This window comes from Acinonyx jubatus, chromosome A2 (assembly GCF_027475565.1).
Source record: "Acinonyx jubatus isolate Ajub_Pintada_27869175 chromosome A2, VMU_Ajub_asm_v1.0, whole genome shotgun sequence".
In the NCBI taxonomy this organism is placed as follows: domain Eukaryota; kingdom Metazoa; phylum Chordata; class Mammalia; order Carnivora; family Felidae; genus Acinonyx; species Acinonyx jubatus.
In genome coordinates, this window is record NC_069383.1 from 73,571,986 (window position 1) to 73,597,846 (window position 25,861).

Genomic DNA, 25,861 nt, shown 5'->3' on the forward strand with positions numbered 1-25,861 from the left:
AGTTTAGGAAAGTATACATTAAAATGTTTGGTATTGATTTTAGGGCTTGCTAAATAACAAGGTTCTGTGTGTGTGTGTGTGTGTGTGTGTGTGTGTGCGCGCGCGCGCACGCGGGCGCACGCGCACACAAGTGTTTTAAGGGCAATACTATAATTTATAAGTTTGCTTTTTAAACTATTTTTTAATGTTTATTTATTTTTTGAGACAGAGAGAGACAGAGAGAGAGAGAGCTGGGGAGGAGCAGAGAGAGAGGGAGAAAAAGAAATGCCAAGCAGGCTTTGCACTGTGAACATAGAACCCAATATGGGACTTGAACCCACAACTGTGAGATCATGACCTGAGTCAAAACCAAGAGTCAGACGCTTAACCAACTAAGCCACCCAGGCACCCCTGTAAGTTTGTTTTATGGAAACTTGAAACATTTCATAATTAAAATAAAATCTTAAATAACTAGGCTTTTGACCAGTCCATAAAAGTCATTTAAACAACAAAGCAGTTTATCTGTATATTTAGGATTTAACTGCCCTCAGGATCTTAAGAGCAGGATAAGGGAGGGTGGTGGAAAGAAAAAGAAAATTTCTTCTTTTCCTCCTCTGACCAAAAGCTCAATCTAAGTAAAGTTGTAAAAATAAATAGGAGATACAACATTACAATTGGGAATCAGAATAATATGGGTCTGAGTCTGTTTTACATGCATGCTACAAGATCCTGGAAAAGTACCTAATCTCCCTAATCCTTAGTTTTCTCCTTTGTAAAGTGCTGCTATTCATAGTTCCATGAGGCTGTTGAGAATATAAAAATGATAATGAATGTAAAACCCCCAGCACAATGCTTGGCCTAGAACTCAATAAATTTTAGTTGTTGATTTTTAGTATTGTGGTCATAATTGTCTGAAATATTCTTTCACCTCCCTTTCTGATCTATCACTCATCATCCCAGGCCCTCAGTGCCCTCCTGTTTCCTAGCCTACATCCCTCACCTAGATCAGCTCTAATTCCCAAGGCATTTCATGCTTTGAAATTACTATTGCCTTTCTACTACTATGAAACACACCAGAAAAGAGCAGAATTTATTTCTGCTAGATACTGTGAGGAAAGCAATCTGATTAATCCATTAAAATATGTACTAGCTTTAATCTTCCTTGAGATATCAGTATGTGTATAAACAACAACCAACAACAACAACAACAAAACAGTATAAAAAATAAAACCCGTAGGAAATATTCAAGGGAGTTATTTTTATACTGGACACTTGCCACATAGTCAGACCAAAGCTGCCAAGGAATCGACATCTCCTCCACTCTAATTGGGAAGACTCCTGTAAGATATTTCTACAGCCTGGAGCTCTTCCCCACCCCTACCCCAAGTCTGATTTTAGAGATCCATTGAAACATTCTACTTAAAATAAACAAAGCCCAAACAAACTTCAGCTGTAGCAACAAAAAGTACTTCACCCAAGAAAGCCAAAGGATAGGAGATGAAAGCAGAAAAAGACAAAGAAAGGAAAGGAAGAAGGCAAAGGACAATGGGGAAGTGAGGAAATGGTGGAGTGGGGAACCAAGCAGAGGCAAGGCAGGGCAGTCCTAAACCATAAATGACACATACTTGCCCTATTCTCTGAAAGTGAACAGGTTAAGCTTATCTCCCCCAGAGAAGTCAGGAAGAAAAATGTTGCTTGAAAAGTACCGTATATGTCCACACTACACTATGTGGTTGATTGACCAGGGATGCTCCAAAAGAATTGGGACCAGGGAAAATTTCCCTCACACAAAGAAGAGTGATTGTTTAAAAGTCAGTCTTAATCAGTTAGCAAATACTGCAGGACATGTTTAAAAGTCAGCCTTAATCAATTAGCAAATATTTCAGGACAGTGAATTTCTTTCAGGTGGCAATGTCCACAGAATAGAAAATCATCAAATGACATGTGATCTGAAACACACATTTTTAGCCTCACAAATATATTTAGTTTTCTTTTAAGATTTGGAGGACATATTTTCATATTATTTCTGTTAGTTTCTCTATTAATGTAAATGATTTTGGAGGCAAAACTACTTTTATTCCTTTTAGCTTAATTATCTAATTTTGGAGGAGGGAATAAGTACATTTTTGAAATCTATTTTCCATAAAATATAAAAGTTAGTCAAGTATACTAAGAAAAATCTAGATTTAATTGCAATATTGCAACTAGACCTACTGGAAAACAGGAACAAAAATTCCAATTCTAAACCAACTGAATATGTTATTGACTCCAAAATCACTGATTAAACAAAAGAAATTATATTTGCATTGATGTGTGAATCTACATCCATTCTTGGTAGCATGTAATATATTCAACTGCTCAGCTTTAGCCGTCCTTGTAGTCGCATTACCATATTATTCAAATGTATCTATCATTTATATGTAAATAGAGAAGAGAAATGGCTTCTTCATAAGACAACAATTTTCAAATGATAAACAGACACAGGCAGACATTAGCAAGATAAAAATGCTGCAAATATGCATTCTATTATATATTTTAAAAAAAGGAAACTATTTCAAATTTTTAAAAAAGTAGTGTGGTAATTACAAAATGGGATACTAATACATTCACAATACCAACAGCTACTCTTCTCAATAAAAGTCTCCACCGATGTCATTTGTATCTTATAAATTACATGTTCTCAGATCCATCTGTGAAAATTGGGATGTTAATTATCATGGTTACATTTCATGATTCCACAGTTAAATGCTGAAGTGGTGCTACATAAATACCATATGTTTTTCTAAGAGAAATGGAGAAAGATTAATTATGAGTTCAAGTCCAAGTCTTCCAGCAGTAATACTCTCAGCACAATAAGATCATTACATTGTGTGCTATGCAAATTGGAAGATTTAATTAATAGCTGAAATACCAACTGAGGGGGAAAACTATGAAGTCTAAATTGTAAGTATCAGGCTTTCCTCCATGAAAACAACAACAATAAAAAAAACCACAACCTTAATAAGGATGCTTCTGAGAAACCAGGTTATAAGTCCAAAGGAAAAATAAATTGTGAACTTCCTTTGATGGAATGATCACTACTGTGCTGTTTAATCCTATTTGATAAACCAAAAAATTACAGCACATCAAAGTAACAACAGGTTATAAAGAGATAATATATCCATTATATATTTATGCTTATAAATATATATCTATATCTATAAATAATATATCTTAACATTTTTCTGGATTTTTCAAAACTATGCAGTTACTGGATGAAATACTCACTTCAGTATATAGCAACCTAAATAAGAAACTCTATGATAATATTACAAGAATTTTATTTATATTTGTAAAATCTAAATTCTTATTTTACTCACCACATATTCAAACACAAGTGTCAGCGTCTCCTTGGTGTGGATGATGTCATGAAGCAGCACTATGTTAGCATGTTTTAGTCCTTTTAACAGAGAGGCTGTAAAACAAAATAGAAAAAGAGACAATGCGTAACAATCAACTGATATATTTCATCATCATTTTTCCATATCAATATCTATTTTTCCATTTTCCAAGCCGAAAACTATTCAGAATCAAGGACAGAGGAACAGCGTTTTCATTTAGATGAAGATCCCCCAATTATTTCACTTGTTATTTGTTAATAACCTCTAGGTAGAGTCTACTATAAGCAGAGGACATACTTGGTATGATTTCGATTGTTTGAAATTTGTTAAGGTTTGTTTTATTATAAGGATATGCTTGATCTTGGTATACATGCCAGATGTATAGAGAATATATATTCTGCTGAACTTGGGTGGAAAGTTCTATAAATGCCAATTAGATTCTGTTGGTTGATCGTGTCCTTGAATTCTTCTATACACTTGCTATTTTCTGCATAATGGTTCTATTAGTGACTAAGAGAATTGTAATTGGGGATTTGTCAATTTCTCATTTGAATTCTGCCAGTTTTTGCTTTGTGTATTTTGAAGCTCTGGTGTTTACTAGATACACATTTGGAATTGCTATGTTTTCTTTGTGAACTGGCTCCTATATCCACATATAATGTCTCTCTTTGTCTTTGGTAATTTTCTTACCTCTGGGCCTGTTTTGTCAGATATTAATATAACCACTTCAGCTTACTTTTGATGGTGTATCTGTTTACATCTTTTAACCTACCAAAATCATTATATTTGAATATATAAGTGTTTTATAGACAACATATCATTGGGCCATGTGTTTTTTAAATCCATTCTGTCATGGGGTGCCTGAGTGGCTCAGTCGGTTAAATATCTGACTTCAGCTGAGGTCATGATTTTGCAGTCTGTGAGTTCAAGCCCCATTGTCGGGCTCTGTGCTGACAGCTCAGAGCCTGGAGCCTGCTTAAGATTCTGTGTCACCCAAACTCTCTCTCTGCTCCTCCCCCACTCATGCTGTTTCTGTCTCTCAAAAATAAATAAATGTTAAAAAAATTTAAATCCATTTTGCCAATCTCTTTTAAGTGATATTTAGGCCATTTATATCTAATGTAAATATTAGTATACTGGGTCACCTGACATTTGAATCTATTTTCCCTTGGACATCATGTAATTTATACTTCATTTCCAATTTGACTTTTCTTCTATATTTCCTGGGAGTTCAATTAACTTACTTCATTTCATTTTGGTTTTTGTACATTTTTCTTCTGAGCTTTTATATTACCAATTCAAGGTGGGATTTTTAGGTTTCATACACCCAAGAGCCTGAATGAGAAAATTTAATTTAGATTACCATATTGTGTACAGTTTTCTTTAATTTATGGCTTTTTTTTTTATTTGGGAGAGAGAGAGAGAGCACGAGCACATGAGTGGGGGAGAGGAGCAGAGGAGGGAGGGAGAGGGAAAGGGAGAGGGAGAGGGAGAGGGAGAGGGAGAGGGAGAGGGAGAGGGAGAGGGAGAGGGAGAGGGAGAGGGAGAGAGAATCTTAAGCAGGCTCAGCATGCAGCTCAGTGCAGAGCCCATAATCCCAAAACCCTAAGATCATGACTTGAGCCAAAATCAAGAGTTGGACACTTAACCAACTGACTTGCCCAAGAGCCCCTATGGTTGTTTTTTGAAAAGCATTTTTATGAGCTGAAATGCATTGTTTTATATTTTCTGAGTTTTTACAGCAGTTTTATACAGATGTATTTGATCTATTTCTATTCATCCAAAGTGCTGTGCTCTTAGTTTGAGAGTCCTCTCTTCTCTCTGCTATGTAGTTATTACGGATGGTACAGGTGGGAGAAAGGGACAGAGTTTGGGGTGTTTTGTTTCTTTTTCATTTCTATAGGATCCTTAATTTCTCCCTTGTCTTTCCTTCTTTACTTTCACTGCCATGTCTTCAAGGGGCACTACCCTTTTGCTACATATTTGAATCTCTCCCATAGGCAATACTTTCCAATGGCTGCCAGTTCCAATCCCATTGTTTTGATCTTTTCTATAGTCATTGCTGTGAACTACATGGAGACCCAGTTTTCTCTTTCCAGATTGATTCTGTCTGTGCTTTCATCTCAGCTCTCCACATCCCTCTATTCTTTTTCACAGTCTCTTAAACCTGTCTAAAGCTTCCCTTGTCCCATTCTGCAACCACAGACTTGTGGTATCTCCTAATGTTTTTAAAGATGTGGGTCATGTGCACTTTTATTTGGTCTCTCTGTTGGATTTATAACTTTTGGAGAAGTGGGAGTGGAAGGATTCAAGACTAGGCAGCCATCATTCACTGTCCTCTAAACTTCATGTCCAAGATGAAAGCCTGATACATAGTAGCAACTCAATAAATTTACTGATTGTCATTCATTTAGGTTCCCCAGTGGGGACACACACACACACACACACTTTGAATATTCCTTGAAAGAGTCTGCTACCATCTGGCAGCTCCTCCTCCTTCGATTTATCTTCCTTTTCCTATACGACCAGCACTAGCCCCAGATCTCAGTCTATTAACAGATAACACTCATTTTTTTTCTTTCTTTCTTTTTTTTTTTTTTTTTTGGTAACACTCATTTTCAACACAAGGCCCTTTGATATCTACCCTTCCAAAAATTCAGAGAAGACTGGCTAACACTGTTGTCAATTTCAAGATCTGGGCAAGGAATAGCTGATTTTACCTCTTAAATTCCATTCCTTCCTCCACACAAGGCTCCTCTTTTTTTTTTTTAATTAAAAAAGGGAATGAGACAACTCCACTCCCCCCATAATCAGACTCACTGCAACACTGCTTACCACAAATAAATGAATACCTTTAGGTTTCCCTTTTTATAAATAATACCACAAAGGACATAACTGGGTTATATATATATATATATATATATATATATATATATATATATACACACACACACACACATATATATATATTCCTTTAGAATTATCTCCCTATAATGAATCGTGAAAAATGGAACTGCAGAGTAAAAAGACATGAAATATTTACAAGACATTACTTATTAATTAAATAATAAGTGGATTTAGTCTCACATCTTTCAAACCCTGTTAAGAATAAAAGAACCATGGAAGACAGGGAAAAAAAATGCACGTAATAATGCACCATGGAAGTAACCAATCTTATCAAATAACCAAAACCCCTATTAAGTACGTATATGAGAATTTTATATGCTATAAGCACAAGTATTAATTTAAGGATAAACTCTTTTTCATCCCTCAGTAAGACCAGAAATAAACAGAATTATTTCCCCCTAGATCAGTGACCATTCGAGCACGATACTCCAAGAACAGGAGTTTCCCTCTATCATTATTTATTTTAATTAATCTTCAATTTTTGTTTTTGGTATACAAACTGAAGAGAAAAACAAAAAAAATATTTTGCATGTGTTCTGTCAAGAACTTGTAATCATTCATTTATTCATCAAGAATTTATTAAGAACCTAGTTCCTGACACTGGTGGCCCCTGGATAAATTCTTGATACCCAATAATACTGCAAAACCACATCTTTTAAAAAAGATTTCTAACACTAAGCATAAATCCTAATTTAAACCTTGGACTTTGGGTGATAATGACGTGTTAGTGTAGGTTCATCAGATGTAATGAATGTACCGTTCTGGTGAGAGATGTTGGTATCAGGGGAGGCATAGGGGAAGCAGTGGGGAAGAGGTAAGTGGTGGTGGGCAGGAGTTATATGAGAACTCTCTGCACTTGCCATTCAATTTTGCTGTGAACCTAAACCTGTATTAAAAAAATAAAGTCTAGGGGCACCTGGGTGGTTCAGTCGGTTAAGCATCTGACTTCAGCTCAGGCCATGGACTCTGGTCATGATCTCATAGTCTGTTGAGTTCAAGCCCTGCATCAGGCTCTGTGCTTACAGCTTAGAACCTAGAGCCTGCTTCAGATTTCTTTGTATTCCACTCTCTCCACCCCTCCCCTGCTCACACTCTGTCTCTGTCACTCTCTCTCAAAAACTAAAACTAAAAAAAATTTTTTTTAAATAAATAAAGTCTATTGGGTTACCTGGGTGGCTCAGTTGGTTAAGTGTCTGACTCTTGGTTTAGGCTCAGGTCATGATCTTACGGCTCATGAGTTGTATCCCCACATCTGGTTCTGCACTGACAGTGCAGAGCCTGCTTAGGATTCTCTCTCTCCAAATCTCCCTGCCCCTCCCTTGCTCAGGCTCTATTTCTCTCTCTCTCTCTCTCTCTCTCTCTCTCTCTCTCTCTCTCAAAATAAATAAATAAACATTAAAAAAATAATAAAGTCTATTAAAAAATAAAAATAAAGAGATGTACCCATGTTCTAACATACTTAAAAAAAGCAAGTCTGGAGTATTTACTATTTTATTCAGAAGAAAAATGATATTTTAGAGATGTAATCACCATACAAAACGGGCTGCAGTAGGCATCTCCCTGAATGGCAGAGAGGGCATACAGACCAAGTTCTAGGATGACCTCAATGAATGCGAGCAGTTATGAGAGCTATTGTTATCGCTATGAATTTCTATAGATTTCTCCATGCAAAACTGTTTCAGGACCATATAATACATCGTTAATCCCAAGATAAACTTGAATAACCATATATTTGGTCCAAAGAAGGCCATTTAGACAGAGAATTAACTCGTGTGGCTGGTTCCAACACTGGAAGACAACAAGAGGTGTGTTCCCTCTGAAACTGGGTTAGTAGCAGCAGCATGTAGAGCAAGACCAGAGAAGTCCAAGCTGCCATGGAAAGACCTTCTTCCTCTCACATGTGTCCACCATGGGCAGGTTAGCTTTACACGCTAAAAACCTTGGGGCGCCTGGGTGGCTTAGTCGGTTAAGTGTACTACTCTTGATATTGGCTCAGGTCATGATCCCAGGATCGTGGGATCATGCCCCAAGACCGGCTATGCACTGAGCATGGAGCCTGCTTGGGGTTCTCTCTCTCCCTCTCTCTCTTCCTCTCCCCAGCTCGTGCATGTGCTTGCATACACTCTCTCTCCCTCATAATAAACACTGAAAATAAACCTTATAGAAATAACATCTACAAATTTATTCTACCTGAGTTTTGTAAATTAGCACACCTGAGAAAATAATTACAACAATAAAATCACAGTACACGAACAGTGAAGGAACAACCATTATATAGACTTACGATAGTTTTGTATTATTAATTTCAGTAATTTATAATCTTTAATTATTCAACTAGCTCATCAGCCTTTAACAATTAAAACTTTATTAAATAGCTAGCTTTCAGATATTAATCTGGGGGCCAATTTCACATTTGCTCATTTTAAAAAGGATACTTGCCCCTGCACTAGTCCTCTGAGGCTGATTGATCCTTAGAGATCAATATTTCAAACCACAAGAGGGTATTTGAAAATGATGGTCAGATATGGTACTTCATACCTATCCAGTGCAGAATGCATACATGTGAAATGAATCAAGGACTTAAAGAAAACATGTTGCCTGAAAGGAACCTGGCTTTGTGAGGCAAGTTTTGTAAATACATCATACAATAGGATCTGTACAACCTTGTCCAATTTCATTTTTCAACTTATCCTTTTAGCCTGTCAAATTCAATAATGATCCATCCTTATCAGCAACAACTCCAGAAAGGTACTGAAATTTCCACTAAATTAAGAATCCCATGCCTTGAGGATTCTTTGCCTTAGGATTTTTTTTAACCACCCCTCCATGCACCTCTACCATATTACTTACTGCCTTTCTCTCACCACTTATACCTAAATTGTTGCTCATTTCTCAAAGTAATGTCTCCACACTCGTCATTTCCCATGGCATTTCCCCCACAATTTCAGTAAAACTGAATTCCTGCCATCATTCATCTTGGGGGAAAAAAATGTTGTTTTTTTTTTCCTCCTGACAGTGACTAATAAAATAGTCATGTCATGTTTCATATATTTTTGACCACTTCTACATGAAGACTCAAAGTCTCTACATTTCTTTTTAATAAGTCTCAATTATTACACATTTTAGATTTCTCTTTTTTTAATGTGTATTTATTATTTTTGAGAGAGAGAGAGAGACAGAGACAGAGAGAGAGACAGAGTGTGAATGGGGGAAGGGCAGAGAGAGAGGGAGACACAGAATCCAAAGCAGGCTTCAGGCTCCAGCAGCCTGACGCGGGCCCAAACACACAAACTTCTACCTGAGTGGAAGTCAGATGCTTAACCGACTGAAACGCCCAGGTGCCCTACAGATTTTAGATTTCTAAATACATTTATATACACTTTTAAAGTACACTATCACTTAAATAAGTACCAATATCTGTATTTGAAAGCAAATCCTCTTTCTTTTTGGATTTACATAGCTAATTTGCATTTAAAAAAGGATAGAGCCACTAATTTCATAGCTGATGGCAGACAAACAGCATTGAAGGGCAGAAACCAGTCTATGATATCTATCAACATCAGGGAAGGTGACAGACCTGACTAGCTCTGAGGCTGCCAATGCAGCAGCCACTGCTCCCAGCGAGTTGCCAGAAACTGTAATTCCTGCTGTTATCAAGGCAAGTGAGTCTCCTGGGCTGCCAAGTCAGACCAGTGATTAGCACCTACAAGTTCTAAAACCAATATGTCTCCCTTTTCAAGACAAACACTGTCAAAATAATACCCCATGTAATCCTAATAATATCACGGGTATACCACATGTTATTTTCCCATCGTTTGCTGACAAACAAATCCCGTAACGTTAGTGTTAGTAATTCCAGCATGCTTGGTTTCTCCACAAATTTTAAACATATGGCAACATTTTAAATTCATTTCATCAGTGAGGTTTGAAACAGTTCAATTGTACCTGATGTACAAGACTTGTAATTTAGGGCTGAGGGCAAAAGTCTAACAACGGTTTAAAGAGTGTGATGTTGAAACAATACAAAAACAGAAAAACACTGCTGCTTATAAAAATAATTGTGCCTCTGACAAAATCCCAGTAGGAAAAAGGACACAAGGAGCCTCCCTGAGTCTGGTTAGCAGGATTTGGATACCCGCTTATCAGCCATATTGAAACCTTCACCTCCCACTTTGAGAATAAACCTCTTCAATTTCCACTCTGACTTGGAAGAGATAAATATCACCTGTATTCTGATTTATCATGATTAAATAAATTCTGATTTAATAGAAGAGTTCAGAGTATGTTCATTTCATCGAGCTCCCACTATAGTGGCTATTTTAAAAAGCAATGTTAATGGAGAAAAGGACAAAACCCTTCTTTAATATGTAAGTTTTGTAGATCATTATTTGATACCATACCAGGAAAGGAAAGACCACAAACAAACACAACCTATCCTTTCTCACTCCCCCTTTAGCCTCTGGAAAGAAATAGTATATTCACATTTCCCTCTCTCTTTTTTTAAAATGTGTTCTTTTCCAGAGGGGTAGATGGAGAACCTGACGTTTCTAAAAGACAAAAATTACTACTAATTAAACCCAAGGAGCCAACCATATCTCAAGCTACAACTAAAATAGACATGAACTTTTTTCTTTAAGCTCACAGCTAGATAGCTCTGTGGGCTGCTGAAATTCACTTTATACTAGAAATAATAAGACTACTTACTTTCAATGAGATGTTACTTGCCAGTGCATTCTAAATATTTTCATAGCTGAAATATTCTGAGTGGGAAAATCTCCAGGGTGAAGAGTGGAAAAAAAAACACAAAGAAACAAAAAATAAAGCAATACATGCAGAGAAAAGACAAGATTGCTTGTGTAACTGTGTCTCAGAAGACCAGATGATCTAGCCAGAGAAAGGAACAGATATGCAGCTCCCAGGTTAACTTGTGCACAGTTCTGCAAGGTATGCTGGCTAGGTCAGCTACATAGCAGGAGAAATAGTATGGTTTTACCTAGTTCCAGACCTTTCCTCTAATGATGTTCTAATATGAAAAATACACACACACACACACACACACACACACACACACACACACACACACTCATAAACTAACAAATGAAAAAGTAAAAGAATTAAGTTAAAAAATGGAACTGTATCTTTGATTCCATTTTTTGCTTTTTATACTTTTATACACACACATATATACTGAGAGTCAACTCTGTTATGGGGAAAAGAGGTCATGGAAAACCCAAAACACAAAGTCAAAATGTGATACCACACAAACTTAATTTAGCTAAAATTACATTCCAGATTTGGAGACCTGTTTCTTGACCACCGGTATCATCCAAACACGGAAAGGTAATACAACACATTAGGAATACTTTATAAATATCACATAAATTGTTTCCTATCCATCAAAAAGTCTACTGTTTTTACTTGCTCCAGAACTAAGTTTTTCTATGTGGGGACAGACCGAAATTCGAGCACACTGCATATTCCTTCTGCTTTGCTCTACTCCTAATTTCCCCACCATCACAAACCTGAAGCATGATACTAGAAATGACAGACTCCACCATTCCCCCTTGTCATCAATATGTCTTTACCCACCACTTGACTACTGGCAAAGAGCAGTCAGTGGGGGGCTATTTTCACACTGCAGCCTCACATCCACATCGAGTGTTTACTAAATCACTTCAAAGAACAGATTCCTCTAAAAGTATAGCTGAACCACATAAAACTGCCAATATTTGACATTTTTGACCTACTAACACAGCAATTTCACATGGTTCAACCTAAGAGTTTACCTGGCTCAAAACAATTTTAACTTTTCCACAAATGCATTGTTACTTTTACCACTGCAAACTTTCAAATCAATTAATCTGCCACCAAATGGCTAAGAACCCACTCTGCATAGGAAAAAAGAAAAAAGTCTCTGCTTATCAAACTATGGTTACAGCTGAAGGGAGGAATACAGAAACAATTTCATTTTCTACATGTACCTTTCTATATCATTTGAATTGTTGATGAGACAGATATACTCTTTTTATAGTAAAAAAGAGATCTTGAAAAGTTCTTTATTACAAGTGGATTGGCTACAGAGCATTGCCATAGCACTAAAAATGGCATACAGATGCTTAACTACACAGTTAATATGCAACTACAATACAACTACATTAATGAATCATTAGAGCAATGTGATTCCGCACTATGAATCCCTCCTCATTACTAATCCCTCCTCACTAGGGTATTGGTGCAAATCCTTGCATTATTAGGGTCCGTTTTCCTATCTTGGAACACTGCAGGCCCCATATCAGCCTCCAATTTGTTCGCATATCACATGATAATCCAAACTGTTAAAACTGTTTCTTGTCTAAAGACTATACCCCTGAATGAAGATTAACGTACTCACCAAAAAAGATTCCGGGTTTTCTTGTCTCCAATTACTCCCAGATGAACCTGTAAATGACCCACCAGCTGCCTTTCCATGCTCTAGCTCATCTTGTTCCTATTTGCCACTAGAAAGATCCACACATGTATGTGAAAGTACGTGAAAGCAGACGTGTGGTTTTCTCAGATGTAAACATCTTGGTAGTAACTTCTACAGAAACAAATCTTGCTAAGTGACAGGTTTGGGAATAGTGGCGGTCATGCTCCACGTACTACCATCTTAAGGCAGAAAAGAGACAATGCAGGAGCTGAGGGTTTCTGGAAGACTTAACAGAAGAGCTGGTTTCCATCTGGCTGTAACAACTAAGTTTACAAACTATTAGGTGGTTTGCTGTATTTGAACTACTTTATACTTTATTACATGTGGGCTACATGTATAGTCAGTAAGAATACCACAAAGTATGCAATAAAAAAAGATATGTGGTTGGGCCACTTTATGTCTCCTGGTTAAGAAGAACAAATATTGATATCATAATAGCTATCACTATGTGACTAGACTTAACCTCTCCTTACATGAAAATATGTGAATATCTCTTATATAGTTCACAAAAATAAACAGAAGTCTAAAGTAAGAAAATATTTTCTTTGCCATGGCTTCAAGCCCCAGTACACTGGGGCCAGCACATAGGACACTCGAGTTTGCAAGATACCACTCAAAGGGTGGAACACAGTCAGATTCCTTCACAAAGTGGGGTAATGTTGCAGCTTATTTCCAGACACAATGGACTCAACCACCCTTCGTTAGGAATTAGGCTGTTTGTATGACCAGAGCCACTGCTACAGGCCCATCGTGGGATGTTTCTAAAAGTGTGGTGGTCCTTCAATGATTGAATGACCCACATCAACTGCTATTGAGGCAAATTCATTAGGCTCTATCCCACAGCTACCAAATCCAAATCAATGGAGGATGGGACCTAAGAATCATCCAAGAGATACTTATTTAATATCTACTGTGTGCCAATCAATAGACACAGGAGAAACACAGACAAAACTCCTATCCCTGTGAAGCCTGCATTCTATATTTTGACCCAGCTTTCTATTCAATGCTTATGCATCAAGCTTAAACATCACTGTGCTATGGTTCTGATATGGAGGAATGGGTAGCATGTTTATGGTGTGTGTGTGTGTGTGTGTGTGTGTGTGTGCATGCACATGCCTATGCATGTGTTTATGCACTTAGTTTCACTGCAATCAACTCACTGTTCCACAGGCAAATCAAAAGAAACAGCAAGACAGTTTGTATACCTAGTTAGTATCTATTTTTCTCTCTCACTCTCTCTCTCTCTTTCACACACACACACACACACACACACACGCTGAAATAGATGCCACTGAAACATAAAGGTCTTGGGCTAGACGTAGAGAGAATTCTTTATTCTGAAAATTTGACGGTATTTTGATATGTATTTTTTCCTGTTCAGTTAAAAAAAATAAAAACGTCAACTCATAAAGCTTTTTAATATAAATCAAATGTTGATAAAGTCATCATTATATGGACCTTTCAATCCCACAACAATTTTTGAAATCTGTGAAAGAATAAGGTTTTGTGCAAAATTCTTGCAATAAGCATCGCATCAGAACCAGTGCTTTGAGAAGCAAATATAATAGCAATACTATAAACTGATGATGAGCACAGAAGGAAGAAGAAAGGAAAGACTGTAAAAAAATGAATATGAATTTTGGTTATTCTTACCCTTGAATATCCCCTGAATTGAAATTTCAAATATACCACTACTTGATTTGACTTAATAACATAGTCAAAGCTATAAAAATTTGGAATCACAGCTTAATTCAGTAGCAAGTGCACAGCCCCACAGCATCGGTTAACCTTCTGGCAGGCAATGACCTCCAACCTTCCCATGACAAAACTCAGCGAACTGTTCCTAGGCCTGGACAAGGCCTTGAAATCCTTCATCCTGCCTCTAATCAGCAGTGGCCCTGGTGGGGACCCAAGTTCGCCTGGGCCCTGCTGAGTGAGCTCCGTCACTGATGGGAAGGTCCCTGATACTCTGCTCCCCTCCCACCAGTGCTTCCTCCCTCTCAGTGTGCAGTGAGGCTTGAGCACCAATGACGCAGCACCTGGTCCACTCCAGCACCACTCACATGGTTAGGGGCTGTACACGACATTTAATGCAAGAAAGGTAATCAAGGGTTCAGTCAGGGATTGCCTTCCAATCGTACAGACGCATGACCAGTAAGTCCCAGTCTCTGAGTGCTCTCATTCCTCTCCTGGCAACTGCAGCATTTGAAGGAGATTTTTCTATATGTGGAAGTATACAAAGGCAAGACAGGAAAACCAATATACCTATAACGGTTGGAGTGACATCTCATGTGTTCAGTATTCAAAAGTATATGATGGGGAAAATAAAATTGCTTATACAAAGTTCCACAGGCAACATGTTATTGGATGAATTTGAGGAGAGTGTCCTCCCGACCTTTTCTGAAAGTAAGGACTTCCTAAATCTCTGCACTACAGAAGCCACTTCAATACAAAAACAGTAAGAACAGCTTTTTAAAATCTTAATAGAGTCTCAGATTGTCTTCTTTAAAGTCACTATCTACTTGTTCAAACCTGGTAACATCATAGAAGTGGTTGCTTTCATGTACCGTATTACACACTTGCTTAACATAAAACATTTCTCTACGAGGAGAGCTATATGAGTGAAGTGAAAGACAAGTAAGTTGTATATTATACACTTTATGTTTCTAAATTTGCAAGGTTATTTCAGATTGTCACGGCAGTTTAAAAAAAATGCCATTTTTTTTTTGATGGAATGCCTGGGTGGCTCAGTTGGTTACATATCTGACTTCCGCTCAGGTCATGATGTCACAGTTTGCAGGTTCGAGCCCCAAAGGGCTCTGTACTGACAACTCAGAGCCTGGAGCCTGCTTTGGATTCTGTCTCCCTCTCTCTCTCTGCCCCTCCCCCACTCACGTTCTGTCTCTCTCTCTCTGTCTGTCTCAAAAATAAATAAACACTTTTTTAAATGCCATTTGAGAAAATTAAAAAGGGGAAGAAAACTATATACTCCACTATGGTCTCAAGTTTTGCACCTCTATCTCCACCAGAGGAATGTGATCATGCAATCATCTCGGCAGGAAACTGCTGGACTCCTGACACTTGAGCCTCAGATACTGTGACCGTGCAGGGGTTTTTCTTAGTGTCTCTCTAAGACACTTGTACCTGGTACTGACAACAGTTTCTGCTCATATGACCTGCCTTTCTCTAGAAGAAGGCAGCACCTGAGAACTCTGGCAAGCACATCGTCATTGGCTTCACCATCATTTTCTCAAATGTATTCTAACCCCTACCAACCCCCATTTCCCTAATAAAAATTCATCTTGCTTCCTGCACATTATACACATGTACATACACATACATGTAAAACCTTAGTGCGTTAAATATATGTATGATTTGACTTATGCACAGGGGGACTGACCCATCATGCACACCAGAAGCAGTTTGCACAGAACAGTGAAGCTAAACGTCACCTCCAGGTGTATAATCCAACCCTTTGTGTGAAAATTGAGGAAACCAAATATACAGAAGTATGGCCACAGGGTTCCTGACTCCCACTACAGTACAACACTTTTTCTGAATCAAAATAAGCATCATTTACTTCTCTCACTGTCTTGGTTTTCTTGTCTTCTTTCCTAGTGCTTCGCTGTGGTCACGGTTTCTCTTTATCTTCATATCTAACCAGGTGTTGAGGGCAACCCCCTCCAAAAAAACCCAAAAAACCCTGAATCTGCGAAGACTGGAGGCCACCAGAGGTACCTGTGCAGGTGTTCAGCTGAGGCATCACCACCTGGACTAAAGAGGTTTAAAAAGATAGTATTAAGAAGAGAGCTAAAGGGGAAACTGCTATTCAAATTGTCCGTCAGATCAAGGCTCTTCTCTTCTTAAAACCTTTCAATGGCCACTTAGCAGGACTCATGGGCATAATAGGGCCCTCAATGGAGCTCCCCTCTGCTCCCCCAACCCTTCACCACACTCTGAACTGCAGCTGCACAGCGTGCCTGAAGAGCTGGGGTCTCCACGTGCTCTCACGTCTCTGGGATGTTCCTCTGTCTTCCATCCTCTCTCCCATAGCCTTAGAGCCACACGGTCCTACCAACTCTTCAGATCTCACCCTGGCTATCACTTCCTTTGGAAGTCTCTGCTGACCCCCAAGGCTCAAGTCAGGGGTATTTTCGATGAGCCCCTCCACACTGTGAGGCATCCTGTCCTAGTGTTAGAATTACCTGATTCCCTATTTCTACCTGCCTGTATCCCCCATCACTCCTTATTTGCTCTTACTCCAGCTGTGCTCATAGCATGCAATTCAGTGCTGAGTTTAGAGAAGATGCCTGTTAAGTGCAGAATGAATAATGCATGCATAAATAAGAAAAATAAAATCCTTAAATGATCTTCCTTAAATTGCCGCAAGCGGCACACTTCCTAGTATTGCACTCTGCTGTGGGTTGGTTATCTTATGATAATGTGTTTAGTTCAGCCTGGATGTGTTGATCGAAATAAATGTGTTCTCATCGTGTAATAACTGACAAACACACTGAGGCTATACATTTCACTGAATTTTAAAAAGAAGCAAAGAAGCATCCTATAGGATGCCATTAGCAGCTTCCCTTTTGTAAGTAGGTGAAATGCTGTGTACTAATGCTATAACTAAAAATTCATTATTTTATTTCCATTCACATTTCAGATTACGGAGAGATGGTAAAAGATTTGCTTGGAATTGTATTTCAAAAAGCTCATGTTAGAAACTACTATTATATCCTAACATTTTACCAGGAATGAGATAAGCTCAATAAACAATAGGCAACATCAATGACAAAAGAAAAGGTTGTCATACATGGGTTTACAGTAGAGTGAAATCCAACCCACAGACTTGGTTTATTGGCTTGTGCGCTGTTTTAGAAATTTATTAAGTATTTTAAAACTGAAGGATTTCACATAAAATTCACCACACTTTGGCTTTTCTAGAAAAGCCCAATGTAGATAAAAGCTGTGTGTCCAGAGCTATACAGTTGGCCCCTTATATAAGACATCACTGCTACGCTTCCCTACCCTCCTTGTCCCCCAAGAGTGGCAGAGGCTCCTATAGTCTGATACCTGATGGACCTTTAAGTTTGAGGTCTTTGAATCAATATCTGACTGTCACATGTAAGAGTCCATTACCTTGATTGCATAAGCTAAAGTAACAATTGTGAAGAAATTGGAAGCTGCCAATTCAAAGTGGGTTTTATGAGTCCCACAAACCACAGAGTAAGAAAGGGGACTAGAAGGAGAACAAGGAAAATGTTATCACAGCAAGATCACAATTCCTACCAAAGAAGAATAGACAGAAATGAAATTATAACCATTTTTAAATTGCTCATCTCAAAGCCCCACTGAGACCCACTAGGTAGAATAGGAACCCCTTGGGACTTTTAGCACAGGACTCTTCTTATATGTCATCTTGAATACAGATTCATTGACTGATAGATCCAAACGGGTCTTGGAGGACCTTCAGTGCAACTGATGCAGTTTTAGATGAGAATATTATAGCCCAGAGACATTGTCAAAAGTCATACAATTTGGTACATCACTTCTCCTTTCTAGCCCTCTTTTTTCCCAATTCATTCTCAGAGATTGAGGGAAAATGACAGGTAGGCATTAACAATCTGATATTTACATCCTTGGAAATGAGTAATAAAGAAACAAAACGGACATATTCAAGGTAGCAACAGTAGCCAACGGCCGAACTGGGCCAAGAGCCAGATCTCTAATTTACAAACCACTATACCTGTAAAACTGAGGAGTTTAAAGTCTGAGAGAACTACACACGATGTTTGTGATGGCCTGGCAGACCCCATCCCCCAACACGCGAACAAAGGACCGAACTGGGAGGAAGGCAGTCATCAGGAAGGAAACCTAAAGCATGAAACTCAGAGCAAATTAATCCAAATAATATTTAACACTGACAAGGATGTAAGGAAATAAACACACTCAGACACTATTTGAAGTCAGATGTTACTGAGGGGGGAGAGAAGACTGGTCAACACCTATTAAAAATTAAAATACTTCTCATAGGCTTTAAATCAGCATTTCTCCTGGGAATTTATAGACATAGATGCAGAAATAAGCAAAGACACATTAATAAGAATGTTTTGTTTTGTTCTTAGTAAACAGTAAAATTTGAAATATTCTAAACTGCTCACTGTGTCCTGGCTAAATAAAATTCATGTAACAAATAAAAACTGTTTAGCTATTAAAAGGAATGCAATACTTCTATAAGTACTAACAACAAAACATGTCTAAGATATACTGAGGGGGGGACATCAACTTGAAAGCAGTATGTATTTAAAAGGGAAGTAAGAGGGAGTAGTAATACTCCAGAAGCTATGAACAGAGAGCTCTGTGCTGAATGACACTGGGCTCAGGAGATAAAGTACGGGTGGAGTGTTAGTTTACTTTTTCTCTTACATTCACTATTAAGTTTAATGTTTTTTACTTAGGTCATCTATTATTTAATATTATAAGTATAGCTAATAAAAAATTAATGAAAAAAATTCAAAATTCTTCCATTCTTTATAGGTATCTATTTAACCAAATAATTATTCATTCATTCAACTAACATTTATCAAACACCTACGATCTGTTTGTGATTGTCTAACCTTGGAAGATGTGGAAAAGTACTGCAAGTGCTGGAGGACTTTTAAGATTTTACTCTTCTAGCAATACAAGCCAAAATCATACTGTGCTTGCATTAGCTATGGAGCAGACAAGCATCCAAGAACAACTTCATATTGCTTGGTATGAACTGCCTAGAGAAATGTTTGATGAGTACAATTACCAGCCCTGCTTTCCCAAGATAAAGCAACGGAACAAAAATTAGTAAGTTTCCTTGCCACACCCTACATCCCCCCCTCCAAATCTTCTGATGGAAGTCTTGGGAGGAGAGAAGGTAAGGAGAAATAAAGTTCTGCTTGCCCTCCATCCATTCATATATAACAGCTATGGGGAAATGGACCAGCCAGAAAGTGAAAGGGCTCTCTGACAAGGATAAGGGGAAATGAAAGATCAGGAATCTCTATGGAGGCTGAGCCCCAATGTGAGACTGTGGGGTTCCATTTAGGTTAGATGATGCTCATATGAATCACCTCATAAAACCAAGACAAGCGATTGAGCCACAACCAGGTGACGATTGATCACACCCACAGCTGGCCATTCTTATCCTCTGCCCTGATTACAACTAACCTATGCTGGCATGGTGAACTGGGCAACTGACTGTTGGTATGTTTTTCCTCTTTTCCTGCTACTTCAACAAATAAATAGATTTCTTTGTCCCATTTTAATACCTGAAGTACCGCTCAGTTTGATGGAAATGTGCAAATGAGCTACTTTTGGCAAGCTGAGATGACCTCCTGTAAATGTTCCTGGAGCTAATGCGGAGAATGGCCATCAAAAGCACAGACTGTGGCAACTCAGAGAAGAATCTTACCTAGATCCTCACGTGAGGCAAAACTTTTACACTCAAGTGGGTAAGAACGGACACACAAGCAACTCTGCTATCACAGATCTCTATACATGCTATAGGGAGTAGCAACTGAATGACTGAAATACTGAGGCAAAGAAGAGGAAAAAGAAATAATTCCCAATTGGACCAAATCTTGTAATTGCTCTAGAAAAAAGTACAGATGTGCTATATGGAGATAGAGTATTCTAAGTTCAAGAAACTTGATTGTGGGAAAAGAACAAGAATCATAAATGAAGAAATATTATGTAGTTTATTTTGGCTGAAAACAAAATGTCTGAAGAGAAGCAATGGGGACAACGGTTGAGACAAAGGTTGTGTCCCCACTGCTCAGGTTCGTATGGAATTCAGTCATTATTATATACAACTAAGAACAAAGGGTTGATCAGGACCTAAATAAACTTCTAGAAGGTTCATCCAACAGGAATTGAATAGATTGCTGCCCAAAAGGAAGGAGTCCTTTCATATATGACTAACTATCTGAATGTACTATTCTAGTGACAACTTGACAGAACAGCTGTTGATAGATAGGAACAAGATTACCAACTGCCATCCTAGCTCAGTGACATAATAGTGTCACCATGGGAGAAAAACAATTGTCATTTTATTTTTTCAGAAAAACTCATGTAAGTATTATAATAACTGAAATGAAAAAAGTACGTGTCTAATAAAAGGTTAGCATTGAGTAGTGCCTGTTACCTGTCATATAAGTAATATAATTTACTATAACAAGTCTTATGAGGAGGTTTGTTGAGAATGTATTATTCAAATGAATGACACCAGAAAAGGAAGCTAGCAGAAACAATCTCCCCTTGCCTACATGTTGTATATTTGAAATTGGACATTTTGTTTCCTGCTAGTTTTAAATTACCACTTCATTTTGAAGAAAAAATGAATTACAAAAAGGATTCAAATAAGGAACTTATTCAATTTTCTGATGGAAATTTCTCCTAGAAAATGATGTTTCCATTTAATTATTTTAAAAGATAAAGAGTAAACCAAAATCTTTAATATAGGTGGCATAAAAACAAAAATGTCCAAAAATGTTTAAACACATTTATGTTATTTCTATCATTTCAATACCTTCAAAAATATAGAAGATATCACTTAAAACCTCAGAGAAATATGTAATGCCACACTTGCTTATAAAATGTTAAGAATGTTCATCAATAAATGTTTATTGAGTGACTCTTATCTGGGAGGCACTGGGCCAGAGATAACAGTGAACAAAAGACAAAAATAAGCAAAGATCCTGCTCTCAACATGCTTATATTTTTGTCAGGAGAGATAACCAAAACAAAAAAGAAAGAAAAAAAGCAGGGGGAGAGGGGAGAAGGTGTAACATATGTAGTTGTTACAGTGTGATAAGTAATAAAAAGAAAAATAAGGGACTCCATGCTGGCAGTTTCTCTTTCCTTGCTGGACACGAACAAGGGAGCATTTAGCCAGAGGCTGCCATGTTGGGACTGACCAAAGGCTTACCATTTTAACGTTTATTTATTTTTGAGACAGAGAGAGACACAGCATGAATGGGGGAGGGGCAGAGAGAGAGGGAGACACAGAATCGGAAACAGGCTCCAGGCTCTGAGCCATCAGCCCAGAGCCCGACGTGGGGCTCAAACTCACGGACCGCGAGATCGTGACCTGGGCTGAAGTCGGACGTCTAACCGACTGAGCCACCCAGGCGCCCCTGGCTTACCATTTTAGAATGAAGCTAACACTAAGGAGGGACCTACTCAGAGATGGGGGAGCAGGGATTACCACACAACATCGGGAGCGCAACATTTCCTCTGGACTTCTAATTGTGTGAGATAATGTATCTTTCGTTTTCATTTAAACTATTTGAGTGAAGGTGGTCTGTGATATGCAGTAGAAAAATCCTGGCAGTGACACTTTCTTATCTGTCATTTGTTGACTTCAGAGAGGGTTGTGATCACATAAACCGCAGATCTGGAGTTTAGAAATGAAACCTGACCATTCTTACCATCTTTTATGGGAAAAACTGTGCCAACAGACTATGAACGAAAGCCAGAAAACAGAGAATTTTCTACCTAGAAGTTCTGAGAAGATAATTTAGCTGCATCCTTCATTTTCAAGGAAAGACCAAAACCCAGCACAGAAATTTGGAAGCTCCATTTCCTAACGCTAACCCCTAATCCCACTGCCTTTTCACCACCTAATCTAGATAAAAACAATGCTGGTTGACAGGGAGTTTTCAGATCTTCTCAATCAAACCCCTCATTTTGGAGATGAAAGCTTGAGATCCTGGGAAGTTAACCCCCTTCACCAAGGTCAGGGTTTACTGAAAGTAGATTTTGAACTCACCTCTCCTCACTCCTGATCCTGACTATACTTCCACAGGATGACTCTCTTGAGGCCCTACTATTGATTGTCTATCCAATTAGTGACTAAGATGCTGTTTAATTTTTTCAAAATCTTTCTGGCTGAACTTACTGCTCTCTTGCTCTGTTATATACCTGTTGCTAAGGGCAGTCCAGGGAGCAATGGGAATATTTTGAAAAATCCATTAGATTTTAAACTACAAAGCCATAGTCATAACTTGGTAGCTCTGTGAAAACAGGATGGAAATGCTTACCTCTTCCTTAGTAAAAGTTTTCAAGAATGTCACATCAATAGAAGATTGGTGATGGCATATAGTTCAGTAGAAATTATGCTACCCTATACACCTCATAGACAAAAACTTCATTACCAGAGGTAATGAAAACGTACATGTCTAATAAGAGGTTAGCACTGAGTGGTGCCTGTTACTTGTCATATAAATAATCTCATTTACTATAACAAATCTTATGAGGAGGTTTGTTGGGAGTGAGTGCAAATGAATGATCAGGAAAGAGAGCTAGCAAAAACAATCACTGCTTGCCCACACACTGCACATTTGAAACTGGACATTTTATTTCCTGCTAGTTTTAAATTACCACTTCATTATGAGGGGGAAAAAATGGATTACAAAAGATATTCAAATAAGGAACTTTCTCTATCCAGACTGGTTTCAGGCTATTGGATCCCCTTATACAATGCCCTTACAAGGATTTTCCTCCCTCTAAACAGGAGGTAGACTTTGGCTTCCGGAACAGAAAGTTCCCAAGAGACTGCTCCTGGCACTCTTATGCACAGGGGAACTCCCTTCATTTCCAGGGAACTGTTTCAGGCAACCTCCCCAAAAAGGTCTAAGGCCAAAGGATCCCCTGCCACCATCCTAGCACTGAGCCAGAGCCACAGGTAGCTTTTATACCCAGAATGCTTTTCATTCAAGAATATGACTAGATATGTGGTTTTTCCTAACAAACATCATGCTTAAAATTCAGAGCTATACAAATATCTCTCAAATATAGAAGGCCAGCCTACTAAGAAGGAAATAGTTAATTCCCAGTGGTTTAAGAAGATGAGCATCAATTAACTTTCATGCAAAAAATAATCAACTCATTAGTCATTTTTTTCTGATAAAGCTGCAAAATTAATCTAAAAATATCAAGATGAATAACTACTTTTAAAACTGAAACTCGCATCTGTGTGATAAATACATGTAACTTACTTGTATTAATGGTTTAATACATTAAACCATAAATGTGTGCCTTTTAAAGGAAAAAAAAGGGACTGAAATTAATGATTAACATGCCAAAATATTAGAGCTGAAAGAGAAATAGCATTATTTGATGTAAATTTTTGGCTTATATCAAAATCATATAACCTCTAAACAAAAATCAGTAGATGTCGTTCATGCTGAAGAAGATGGGAATTTAAGGAGGTATTACAATTTCTCTCGTCTACTTAAAATAAGCAAACTCGACAATTAACAGAACACTTTTTATAATACAAAAATAATACCTTGGTCCCAATAAAACCAAGTGGGAAAATCATAATCACTTTGCAAACCTTTCCATTAAAAGCAACATTAGCAATAAGGCTGTTTGGTATTCATACGACAAAGCTGCACTACAGCTCTCCACAAATGGCGTGACACCTCTTACCTAGTAGGATCGCACCCCAATCCAACTCAGACACTAGCAGAAGGATTAACAAGGTTTACAAAGTAGGATTTCAGGTCCTAATCGTTATCTTCCGGTTAAAAGAGTGCTCGGTGCTAGCCACTTGTTAATTATGATATCAAGTTTTACAACCAACACTGCCAACTGTGGGTGTGTGTGTACGTGCGTGCATGCGCAGATGCACTGAAGTGTGTGTGTTTAACTGCCAGATTGTATCCAACACACTCTAGTTCTTCCAAGAGAAAGATGTCTTCTGTTTCAGAAGCCAGTTCTAGCAGCTGCTTTCTCCAATCTGTGCTGCTTGCTCATAACCCACTTCCGCGCTGCCTTTGTCTTCCTAAAGCTGTATCACCAAATTACTTTTCTGACCCAGACTCTCACTGCCTTCTTTTGCACAGCTCACTGTTAAGTAAAGATTTCTCAGGGCGTCTGGGTGGCTCAGTTGGTTAAGTGTCCAACTTCAGCTCAGGTCATGATCTCACGGTTCGTGGGTTCGAGCCCCGCACTGGGCTCTGTGCTGACAGCTTAGAGCCTGGAGTCTACTTCAGATTCTTTATCCCTCTCTCTCTGCTCCTCCCCTGCTCACACTCTGTCTCTCTCTCTCTCTCTCAAAAATAAATAAACATTAAAAAAATTAAAAAAAAAAAAAAAAAAAAGAAATACCCTGTAGGGCCACCTTGACTTTGGCCCAGGTCATGTTCTCACAGTTCGTGAGTTCAAGCCCTGCTGTCAGCACAGAGCCTGCTTGATATTCTCTCTCTCCCTCTCTCTGTCCCTCCTCCACTAGCACACACTCTCTCTTTCAAAATAAACTTTAAAAAATAAAATAAATAAAATAAAATAATATAAGAAGTACCCTATATCAACCATATCTTCTAATCCTGCCACCTCCCTTAGTTTCTCTGAGGAAAGCCAACAGCTGGGTATGTACAATGCAAACACCATCATTCAGCCAGCAACTTTATATGCAGGTGCTGCTGTAGGTGAAGTTTCCTACAGAGGCAACTAAGAAACATGTTGAGTCACTCTCAAAACTCTAACAATATTCTGTATTGCTTTTATTTTTAAATCATAGGCCTTATTTTTTAGAGTAGTTTTAGGTTTATGGAAAAATTGAGCAGCAAGTTCAAAGGGTTCCCATACACTCCTTCTTCTCCCCCAACTCCCCAGTTTCTCCTATTAACATGGTGCATTAGTGTGCTACATTTGTTGCAACTGCTAGATTACTATTAATCATTGTTGTTAATTAAGGTCCATAGATCCCATTCACTCTTAATGTTATACATGGTATGGGTTCTGACAAATGTGTCTACTATTACATTATTAAACAGATTAGTAGTATCACTACCCTAAAAATTCCGACTTTTATTTTGTAGTTTTTTTAAGTTTATTTATTTATTTTGAGAGAGAGAAAGGGCAAGAGAGCATGGGGAAGGGGCAGAGAGAGACGGAGAGAGAGAATCCCAAGCAGGCTCCAAGTGTGGAGCCTGACACAGGGCTTGATCTTACGAACCATAAGATCATGACCTCGAGCCAAGATCAAGAGTCTGATGCTTAACCAACTGAGCCACATCAGTGCCCCTTTTATTTTTTAAATAGGAATAATGTGTTTCACTGTAACTATGAAATTAAAAAAAGTCAT

General features: G+C 38.1%; 1 protein-coding gene across 7 annotated transcripts in view; it reads right to left on the bottom strand.

The window, feature by feature from the left end:
• Positions 1 to 25,861, bottom strand: part of CDK14 (cyclin dependent kinase 14) — a 599,181-nt gene that overhangs the window by 328,167 nt on the left and 245,153 nt on the right. For all 7 annotated transcript variants that reach the window (XR_008296846.1, XM_027071858.2, XM_027071854.2 and 4 more), the window contains one exon: positions 3,339 to 3,433. Coding sequence is in view for 6 of the 7 variants with exons in the window: in XM_027071858.2 (XP_026927659.1) it covers positions 3,339 to 3,433 (95 nt within the window). In the remaining variant the exon portion in view is untranslated. The remainder of the gene's footprint in view (positions 1 to 3,338; positions 3,434 to 25,861) is intronic.